This window comes from Echinops telfairi, unplaced genomic scaffold, assembly GCF_000313985.2.
Source record: "Echinops telfairi isolate 266 unplaced genomic scaffold, ASM31398v2 ScPeMD7_7420;HRSCAF=8458, whole genome shotgun sequence".
NCBI lineage: Eukaryota > Metazoa > Chordata > Mammalia > Afrosoricida > Tenrecidae > Echinops > Echinops telfairi.
In genome coordinates, this window is record NW_022111320.1 from 28,597,429 (window position 1) to 28,609,038 (window position 11,610).

The 11,610-nt window shown below is 38.8% G+C and overlaps 1 protein-coding gene across 6 annotated transcripts in view; it reads right to left on the minus strand.

Moving 5' to 3' along the window:
- Positions 1–11,610, minus strand: part of RBMS3 (RNA binding motif single stranded interacting protein 3) — an 889,171-nt gene that overhangs the window by 139,875 nt on the left and 737,686 nt on the right. For all 6 annotated transcript variants that reach the window (XM_045297515.1, XM_045297514.1, XM_045297513.1 and 3 more), the window contains one exon: positions 5,957–6,003. In XM_045297515.1, coding sequence (XP_045153450.1) covers positions 5,957–6,003 — 47 coding nt within the window. The remainder of the gene's footprint in view (positions 1–5,956; positions 6,004–11,610) is intronic.

The following is an 11,610-nucleotide window of genomic DNA, read 5'->3' on the forward strand; positions in this document are numbered from 1 at the left end:
AGACATCCCCAAGGAGAAGCCGCATGGACCTATCCCAATGCAGCCCTGGGTGCTGGAGCAGCCATGTGGAGACCCTTACCAGCGCTGAGATGCTTACACATTCACTGATTTGGCTTTCCTCCTGCAGTTGGCGTCATAGATGTGTTTTGTGAGATGGAGGAGGACTTTGTGGCTTGGTGTTGGATATATGGGTTAATGTTGGACTTGTGGGCTTGAGCAGCACAGGGTTGGGATGTTTTCTTGATGTACACTTAACCTTTATATAACATTCTCTCTTATACCTGAGTTTCTGTGGATTTGTTTCTCTAAAGTACCCAGACTAACACAATAAGCAAATGTGTTAAAGAAAGCTAATGGTGTCTGGCTATTAAGTGATATAGCATCTGGGTTCTTAAAGGCTTAAAAAAATATTTTACTGATGTCTGTTGGCTAGATTTTTGTTGAAAAATTCTGCATCTATCTTCATTAGAAAGCACTTCAAGTCTTACTGGCTCAGCAAGTAAGGCATATTATCTGCACATCAAAGGTTGTTGTTGAGTCTGCTTCCAATCCTGACACCACTTTTTTCCTTCATATAGTCCAGCTTCTGTATTTATTAGTTCAGCACACAGATTGTTAAGTATCATGAAAGGGTACAATCCTGATGCACACCATTCTATATTACACAGTATTCCTTAATTTTGCTCAAATAACAATGACTTCGTCTACATACAGGTTCAGCCTGAGCAGAATTGAGTATTCTGGAATTCTCATTCTTCAAAATCCTACCCATAATTTATTATGATCAACACAGTTGAATACTTTTGAAAAGTCACTAAAGCACCAGTAAACATCTTTCAGATATTCTCGTCTTTCAGCCAAGATCCATGTGACATGAGCAATGACATCCCTTGTTCAAAATCCTCATCTGAATTCTATTAGAATTTCTGTCAGCTCCCTATAAATGTACTCCTGCAACCATTTAAAAAATTATTTTCAACAAAATTTTACTTGGTTGTTATATTAATGATATTATTTGATAATATTCATATTCCATTGGACCACTCTTTGTTTTTTTGGTTTTGTTGTTATTTTTCTTTCTTTTTTTTAGTAATTATTTTGGGGGGGTCTTATAACTCTTGTTACAATCCATGCATCAATTGTATCTGACACATATATTCCATCATTCTTTTTTGGACATTTACTTTCCATTGAGCCCTTGGGATCAGCTCCTCTTTTTCCCCCTCCCTCCTCCCTCCTCCCTGCCCACCAACCCTCGTGGCCAATTGATAGATTATAGATTGTTAATTATTTTCAAATCTCACAATGACTGCTGTCTCCCTTCCTCTCTGGTTTCTGTTGTTCTTGCCCCTGGATAGGGGTGTGTGATTACGTATCATTCATTGTGATCGGTGGCCCCCTCCATCTCCACTTTTCCCCCTTCCCCCCCTCCCCCTACCCTTTTATTATCTCTATTCCCACTCCTCTTCCTGGGTTCCATGTGTTGTGAGTTTTATCTCTTGCCTAAACCTATGGACATGCCCTTATCAAGTCTATATTGGGAAGCAGCACTGGGGTCATGAAAACGGGGTGGGGTTGTGGGGTGAGGCGGCCTCAAGGGATCAGACGTATATTGTGTGACCCATTAGTGCTCCACTGCACCCTGATTGACCCAACCCCTCCCTGCGACCCCTCTGTGGGGAGGTGTTCCATTGTTCAAAGATGGGCTTTGGATCTCCGCTCCAACCCCCGTTCATTCTCACCAATGCCTTTTTGCTTGTTTGTTTACTGTTTATTGTGGGTCTTCTGATGCCTGTTGCCCAGTCTTGATGACACCTCACAATCACACCGGCTGGTGTGCTTCTTCCATGTGGGCTTGATGCTTCACTGTTGGATGGCCACTTGTTTAACTTCAAGCCTTTAAGATCCCAGACACTATATCTTTTCATAGCCAGGCATCATCCTCTGTCTTCACCACGTCTGCTTATGCACCCATTTGTCTTCAGCAATGTGTAGGGAGGGGATGTGTGAGCATCACAGAATGCCAATTTGTTAGAATGAAGCATTCTTGTTTTGAGAGAAGGTATGAGCCAAGGCCCCAGGCCCTTCTGCAGCTTCAGTGTATTTCCTTATAAATATATGTACATAGGCCCAATACCGCTATTGTTATGGATTTGCATATTTATATAAGTGCACACCTCTGTTAATCTCCCTATCCATGCCTTTGCTTCCTAGAGCTCTGTTTCCTTTTGCCTCCTCCTGCCCCACCATCCCTTTCCCCCTTCTTCCCCCTCTTAGTGCTTCCTCTCCACTGGCTTGGTGTTGCTCTAGCCCCTGAGGAGCCCCAAGAATGGACTTTGAGCTAGGAGGGGCAGCCCCTGGACGGTCTCATGAGAACCAGCAAACAGATCTGGACCTATGAAGGGTTTTATTTTTTCCTTTTTCTTTCTTTCTCTCATCATTTTCTTTCTTCAACCATATGTTTTCTTATTGTTCAGACTAAGACATGGATGGTTTGCCTAATTATATGGGTTGAATCATGGGAGGGAAGCCCAGGGAAAAGGCACTGGGGCCAATGGCCCTGGAAGGTAGTGGGGGAAGAAGGAGGTGGGGAGAAGGGTGTGGTGAGCGGACGGGATCATGGACAGAGGAACAACTAGGGAAGCAGAATCCGCATCTAGGAAAGGGTAGAGATCTTGTTTTGTTTTTTCAATTAGATTTTCTCAATTAAAAAATAATTTTATTGAGGGCTCTTACAGCTCTTATAATAATCCATACATCTATTATATCAATCCCATTTGTACATAAATTGCCATCATCATTTTCAAAGCATTTTCTTTCTACCTGAGCCCTTGGTATCAGCTCCTTTTTTTCCCCTCCCTCCCACACCTTCTTGCCCTGGTGAACCCTTAATAAATTATAAATTATTGTTATTTTCATATCTTAACACTGTCCGCTGTCTCACACCACCAATGTTTCTGTTGTTCATCCCTGGGTATGTGTGTGTGTTATATGTTGATCATTAAGATTAGTTCCCCATTTCTCCCTCTTCTCCCTCCACTTTCTCCCTACCCTCATGGTATTGCTACTCCCATTACTGTTCCTGAGGGTTTCTGTCCTGAATTGCATGTGTTGAGGGCTCTTATCTGTACCAGTGTACATACTCCGGTCTAGTCAGATTTGTAAGGTTGACCTGGGTCATGATGGGGTCAGCAGTGGGGGGAGAAAACATTAAAGAACTAGAGGAATGTTGTGTGTTTCATGATGCAATACTGCACCCTGGCTGACTCATTCCTTCCTTGTGACCCTCTGTGAGGCGCTGTCCAATTGTCTACAATGGGGCTTTGGGTCTCCACTCCAACCCTCCTGGTTCGCATCAGTGTGATTGTTTGTTTGTTTTGTCTCCTGATACGTGATCCATTGACACCTCGGGATCACTCTTCTTTGGAATGGGAACAGATATGAATCTCTTAGAATCATCAGGCCTGGCAGCCAGATGCATCTTTGTACACTAATACTTTACATTACAATACTTTGCCTTGACTTTAGAGGTACTATTGGAAATTTCCTGTTTTTAACTAATTTACATTCAAAAGCAAATTTCAGAGTCTCTTCTAACATATATCTTGGGATTATCTTTCTTCTCTTTCTTTTTTATTGATTTTTCACTTTCTTCCATATGATGTTTTTGATGTCAAATCTATTCATGGGATGATGTTTAAATCCAGGTGGAATATAGATATTCAAGGTCATTTTTTGTCTCTTGTGTACTTGTTTTAACATTTTTCAGCTTCAACTTGAACTTGCAAGTGATGAGCAATTGATGATCTGTTTTGGGGTTGGCCACAAACCTTTTTCTGATCGATGACACTGAGTTTCTCTGTAGTCTCTTTACGCAGATTACGGTAATTTGATTCTTGTGTATTCCATCTTTCATGTCCACATGTATGAAAATTTTCCATTCATGTCAGAAATAGGTATTTTTATTGAGTAAGTCAGTGAACTTGCAAAATTCTATCATGTGATCTCCAGCATAATTTTTATCAATTGGCCATATTTTCCAACTGCTGAGCCCTGGTTGTGTAGTGGTTACTCAATACACTGCAATCTGCATGGTCAGCAGTTCAAAACCATCTACAGCTCTGTGAGAGAAAGACTGGGCTTTCTACTCCTGTAAACAGCTACAGCCCTGGAAACCCACAGCGGGGGTCTATGAGTCAGCATTGACTTCATGGCGGTGAATTTGGTTTCAGTGGATCCTTTTTTGTTCTTGCCATTCTGATCACAGCAATTATCAATGAATCCAGATGACATGGTTGATCAAGTTTAGACTGCAGAAGTTCTAAAAATATTCAATTTCCTCCTCTTTGCATTAATGGTTGGAGAGAAAATTAGAATACTAGTTGTATTAACTGGTCTTCCTTCTGGCATATGGGTATTACTTTATCACTGACAATATTTTACTACAGAATAGTTCTTCTATTGCTTGTTTTAACCATAAACGTGATACCATTCCTCTTCAGCTCCTTTTAGACATGGATCATATGATTAAAAATGGCCAGTACCAGTCTGTTTGAGCTATTGCTCCTAGGATATGAATTTTATGTGTTGCATTTCATTTTCTACAATTTCCAATTTTCCTAGATTTATACTTTGTACATTTCATATTCCAATTATTAGTGGATGCTTACAGCTGTTTATTCTCATACGAAAGTACTCAAAGCTTTATTCTGTCCGTGGCCTGCAGGTTGATCCTACTTTGAGAAGGCATCTCTTGTCCAGCCTCATTTTCAGTATCTTTCAACCAGAGGGGCTCATCTTCTGGTACTATGTCAACTACCGTTCCATTGACACTGATGAGATGTTTGTCATCCATTATTGAGTAGTAGTCCACCATTTCTTTCTTAGTCTGGAGGCTCCACTGAAACCTGATCACCAGAGATGCCCCTCTTGGTATTTGAAATACCAGTGACACAATGCCTCGCATTCCAGCAACACAGAGCAAACAATAGTGTGACAAACAGACAGACTAGTGGTGGTAGTACAAAAGTACGTGACATTGTGGAAACATTTTCAGTATCTCACAGATTTTTATTAAATGACAGCACCAAAACCTAAAATAGTTATATGCCTTCTACTCCTTTTGATGACGTCTTCAATAAGGCCTGCATGTTGTCCAATCCTTTAGTAAGACTTTCAGACAGTCAACTGAAAGCCACAGGTAGATCTAAGATTAAAGACTAGAAAAAATAAAAATGACCAATTATCTAAAGTCTGATTCTCTCTTTGGCCAGGTACACAAAGCAATGCAAAATGATTGGCAAGTAGGAAGAAAGATTCAACCAAAGATATCAAGACCTTAATGTATGCCATGTGTTATAGTCTAATCATCCTATTTTTCAAATTTAAGGGTATGTGACTTGTTCTAAGTAAGGGACATAGATTTCTTGATTTTCAAACAATTAAGATACAATCAACTAAATTACTAACTTGACTTGGATTAGCCTTCCTTTGATCTCCGGAATTAAAAAGTAAAATAATAATAATAATTGATGGATGTAGAAATTAACCAAAGCACATTCTAAAAATTACTGAAAGTTAGACAATAGAATTATTAGCAAGGGTAGGCCACTTGCCCTAGAGAACTATAGATAATTCTTTTAGGCCAGCTGTATCTTTGTTCTCTCTCAAAAACCTATTCCTTACTCTTTCTCAGAGAGAGTGAAAGAAATAGAGAGAGCAACTGTGAGCAAGAATGAGAAAAAACAGGCACAGAACAGAGATGCACAGAGAAAGGCGAACTGAAGTGTGTAAGAATGAGAGGTGCTATGTATGCAGTCAGTTATGAGAAAAGAGAAAAATACAATGGTGAGAAATGTTTGGTTTATAATTTTTGTTTAAAGACAAATTTGAAAATTTCTGCAGTATTAAGATAACCAAGATATAAGTTAGAATACATACGATGTGGTCTACTTACCCATTCTGTATGGCGGCTGTGGGGTCATAGGTCAGAGCCATCCCAGCCTGTGTGTAGTGAGGAGAGGAAAAAAACAGATCTTATATTTTTATGGTGGTATCCAAACCATTCAGTACATACAAAGAATTTTATCTCTACATACAATGAATTAAGTTCATTTTATCCTATATATTACCTACTCTTACTGCCACGACTGACATATTTACTAAATATTTTTGGAATTTATATTATATATCCAGGCAAATGAGCAATGTAGCTTGGATGGTGCCATTATTCCTCCTTCATAAAGTATCTGCTGTCTAATATAGTACCCTTATAATTTCTCACTATTGCCCAAAACACTTATTGTATAATCCATCATATATATATTTTTAAAAAGTAATAATGGATATTGCAGTAAGGATAAAAGCAAAGGCTACCTGAAATGTATTTCATCCATTAGAAGAAAATGTTAAAAAAAAACCACTTACTTTAAAATAGAACATGTGCCTCAACGTATATAAGTGATGAGTCATAGAGTGATTTTCCAAGCTATAACCATTGGCTACCTTACTCAGAGAGGAGCCCTACTGCTGTAGTTGTTACATGTTGGACTGTGATCGAAATCATCATCAGCCCCTCAGGAGAAAGACGGGATTTTCTACTCTCATCAAGAGTTACAGTCTCGGAAATTCACAGTGGCAGTTCTGCCCTGTCCTACAGGGCTGCTATGAGTTGACATTGACTTGGCAGTGAGTGAGGTTATCCTACTAAGAGAGGTGGAATGTGAAGGCCATTTATACATGATAGACATTCAAGGCCATTGAGTTAATAAGGAGATTGTTTTATTTGTGTCTGAGAATAACAACGTCACTGAAAAACCACACTTCTGTCATGTGGTAGTGGTTTCAGAAAAAAATAAACACTTTATGAATACTAATTCACAGGCGATAATTATCCTCAAAACAACCCTATGAAATAGGCAGGTGAAACAATCCCTCCTTTTAAATAGACGAAAATGCTAACGCTTGGAGAAGTCAAGGGACTCGCCTAAGGTCAGATGGAGGCAGAATTGAATTCCAATCCAAACCTTCCCGTGAGCTTCTTTTCATTCCTCGATGAGGACATTGGTCTATGTGACCGTCTGGACATGCCACCCTCTTATTTTGCAGATTGTCAGCATGGTCATCATTCATGAGCAGGAATGGAGTGTAGAACGATATTTAAAGCAGGCTACATTGTTTCTCAGGGTCCATTTATTCTTGGAATTTAAAAGTGAATTCGACCAATGTGAATTTTCTGGCTTTGAGAGTGTAATGCAAGATGCTACCACTGGAGGAAATGGCATGAAGCATTGCATATACTCTCCCTGTGCTTATTATTATTATTATTTTTATTTGCAATGTCCTATAAAACTAAAATTCTTTGAGAGGAAATGCAGGTTTAATTTTGAGGGCATTTGTAGAGGAAAAGAAATACCATGAAAAACAATTTCCATGAAAAGTAAATAGTGTTCCACGTTGAGCAGCTCGGTACGGAGAAAGGAGGTTTTGCTATTGTCTCTGGTGAGTTACTCAAACCCAGCATAGAACTGAAATACGAATGAGTCGTCTTCTTAACATAGGGCCTGAAGGCTAGTGTGCAGCTGACCACATTCAAGTTTAAATTCACATGTATTATTTCCCTAAGTATGCTGAGGTGGGCAAAGATACTGTTAGATCATAAGAGATTAAACATGATAGTCACCTCCTCAGGCCCTAAGCTACTCTTCTTTGTTGGAATCATGAGATAATGACATAAAACTTTTCAGCGGATGCTTCTTTTCCTAGTGTCTATTTTCCAGTAGTGCTCAGAAGCCTAAGGTATCTAGCCCTTCTTGAACTAGACTTTGTTTTAAATAGTCACTTCTTATGCCAGAATTGTTTGGGTGCCTTGAGGTAAAAGGTTTTTTCCCATCACATTGTATCTTAATCCCGCCTGGAATGTAGTTCATCTATGACTTGTAGTTTGGAATATACAGTGATCATCAGTAAAACCTAGCTCTTTGTTGAATACATATTTGATAATCATAAAAACCAAAGCTGATATCTTCTTTTATCTTCGGCCCATTCCACCTCCTTTGATGGATAGGCCCTCAGAAGTAGGTGGCAACACACAGAATGAAAAAAAATGTATGTTTTAGAGTCAGACAGGCCTGACTTAAAGTCCTAGTTCAGTTACTTCTAGAAGGATGGCCTCAAACAAATGATGCCTTTCAGCTAAATATGTATCAGATAGATATATTTAGCCCATTTGAGCATCAGTTTCCTCAGCTGTTAAATGAAACAACAATACCTTCCTAATTGGTTTGTTGTGAAATATGTGTCTATAAAGCACCCAGCACAGTGACTAGAGATTAGGCATATACAGAAATAACTAAATAATGATAAGACAAAGCAATATGTAGTAAGTGTCATATGAGTGATATGCATGAGATGTGGAGAAAAAAGCCTGGGGGTGATCATGAAAGGCCAATGGAGGAGGCTCAGCTGAACAGGCCTTTGATCAAATAAATAGGATTACCACAGATACAGATGAGAAGTCAAGGTGAGTTTAGGCAAATGGAACAGCATGGGAACATGTATCTAAATGAAAAAGGCAAGGGTGAACATGTAATAGAACATGTGCAATGAAAAATAAGATCCAAAGGTCAGGATAGACGATCTTGATTGGTGATTCAGTAAGCAGTTGAAATAGAGTGGGTAAATTATCAAAGGGGGTTTGGGCCACAGGAAATAGTATGAGTCCCCTGGAAAACAGAGGCTCTAACTTTGAGACAGGAGGTAGAGAGAATCTAAGGTGAGAATTTTCACTGAAAAAGGTTAGGGAATTAATGTATTTTACCTATACCATGATTTTGCCTAAGGGCGGTCTTGCCTTTTAGTACCTTTGTCTAGAGATGCCAAGAGAAGCGTCCGACACTCTTTCTGTGTTAACAAAACAAGGACGAGGTAGAACAAGATCATTTGGAACGTAACTCTTCGGCTGAATACCAACAGCACCACATGTAGCACTGTTGCGCGCGGTTCAACTTCATGTGTAACCGATTGTTGAGGCATAATTCTAATGTGGTCTAAATGCTTATTGTGTATTCTTTGTCTTCTCGTCTTCCAACAAAAGTGAAAAATAAATTGATTTTTCTGCTCTGTCTAGCCACCTTTTATCCTAACCTCGAACCATGAAATCACCATTATGTAATTACTAAATATTAAGGCATGTCTACTAACTCTAGTGTCACACAGAAAGAAAAATCACTTGGAACAAAATTAAAATGTCACACTCTATATGTGGAAAAGTGATGTTTAATACTGTCACTCTCTTTACAAAAGGAAAAAAAAAATAAAGAAGGCTTCTCTCAATAAAAATAAAGAAGGCTTCTCTCAATAAACATTAGTCACAAATATTTTCCATTTTAAAAATTCACATTATTTGTGTACCAAAGTTATTTATAATGTATTTAGCATATGAAGAGGTATTTTTTTGTCATTTCTCAATAGCAGTTGAGTTTTGGCTTAGCATTTCTGCCATGAAAAAGAATATTTTTAGACTTTTCAGAACAAAATCTGTCCCATAGGAGCTGAATATTCTAGATGAAAAATAAATGGCTTACTAGGATAGAGTATCTTAATTACTTTCAACAAACAGCCATTCGCTGAGGGGAATAAAAGAGCACTTTGACATCGGACCTAGTTATTTAATATTTATAACTGCAACCATAGGTTACAAACAGGTAATAATTCCAGAGTATACACATTGGGTAGACCCTCTGCAGTATGCATAAGCTTGCTCTAACCTGAGGAAGAAAGGAGCACTGATTTAATAAAGCCCAGTGAGAAGATGAACAGATATCATTGTTTCATCCCTTTTGAAAATATTTTTATACTATACTATGAGTGAGAGGTCAAAGAGTTTGAGGTAGCAGACATTTTGGCGGGGGGCGGGGGGAGTTGTTGTTTGGCTTTTTATTGTTTGGGATTTTTAAAAATTAACGTTTTTTTAATCATTCTATTGGAGGCTCGTACAACTCCTAACACAATCCATATATCCATCTATTGTGTCAAGCACATTTGTACATTTGTTGCCATCATCATTCCCAAAACATTTGCTTTCTACTTGAGCCCTTAATATCAGCTCCTCATTTTTCCCCTCCCTCCTTGCCCCACCCCCATAAATCCTTGATAATTTATAAATTATTATTATTTTGTCATGTCTTACACTGTCCGATGTCTCCCTTCATCCACTTTTCTGTTGTCCATCCCCCCAAGCAGGAGGCTATACGTAGATCCTTTTAATTGGTTACCCCTTTCTACCCGACCTTCCCTCCACCCTCCAGGTATCTCCACTCTCATCACTGGTCTTGAAGGGATCATCTGTCCTGACTTCCCTGTGTTTCCAGTTCCTATCTGTACCAGTGTACATCCTCTGGTCTAGCCAGATTTGTAAGGTAGAATTGGGATCATGATACTGGGGTGGGGGAGCAATAAAGAACTAGAGGAAAGTTTTATGTGTCATTGTTGCTACACTGAACCCTGACTGGTTCATCTCCTCCCCATGGCCCTTCTGTAAGGGGATGTCCAGTTGCCCACAGATGGGCTCTGGGTCCCCACTCCACACTCCCCCTCATTCACAATGATATGATTTTTTGGTTCTTTGGTGTCTGATACATGATCCCATTGATACCTCATGATAACACAGGCTGGTCTGCTTCTTCCATGTGGGCTTTGTTGCTTCTTAGCTAGATGGCCACTTGTTTATCATCAGCTTTCTTGACCACATTTGCTTAGGTACCCGCTTTGTCTTCAGCGATCGTGTAGGGAAGGTGAGCATCATGGAATGCCAGTTTAATAGAACAAAGTGTTCTTGCATTGAGGGAGTACTTGCATGGAGGCCCAAAGTCCTTCGAGGCAGCAGACATTTTATGGATAATAAAATGCCTACAAAATTGAACTATTGGTATTTCACCATAACTTTTCTCTTTTTTTCTTCATACCAGAGGCATTGTAAATAGATAGATTACAAATATATGATTAAAAAATGTCCATTCTTCAGTCAAATCGATAGCAAGTGATCTCATAAAGATTTCCAGTTTTGGAAACCTACTAGGACATATCCTATTCTATGGTGTCACTGTGAATTGGAATCTACTCTATGGCAGTGCGTGAGTGAGTCGAGATTAAATTTTTTTTAGCAAATGCCATCTACTGGGTTACTACAAGATGAGTTCAGAACGTCAAAAACAGGGATAATAAAACTTTCTAGATGTATCTTTAAATAATTCATTTCTTGCTACTGATTTTAATAATACTTGTACTTGTTCACTGTGTATGGTAAAAATTTAGTGGATGCAGTTAGGCAACTTAAAAGATGATATGTATAAACGTGGCTTGAAAATGATAATGTGTTGTATATTTTAGTGTTTGCTATTTTAGAGAAAGCTTACCTGTTTGCTTGGTTTTTTTTAACATGTATTTATTCATCAGTGCTTCTCTTGAGCAAACCCTTAAGTTAAAAATCATGATCACAGGTTCTGTTCAATAGGATCAGAATTTTTACCAAAAAATGTTTTTGGGTGTTTTAATTTTTTTATTAGTCGTTATGGCAATGATATTCAATATTCTGGTAAAAAATATGGTAAG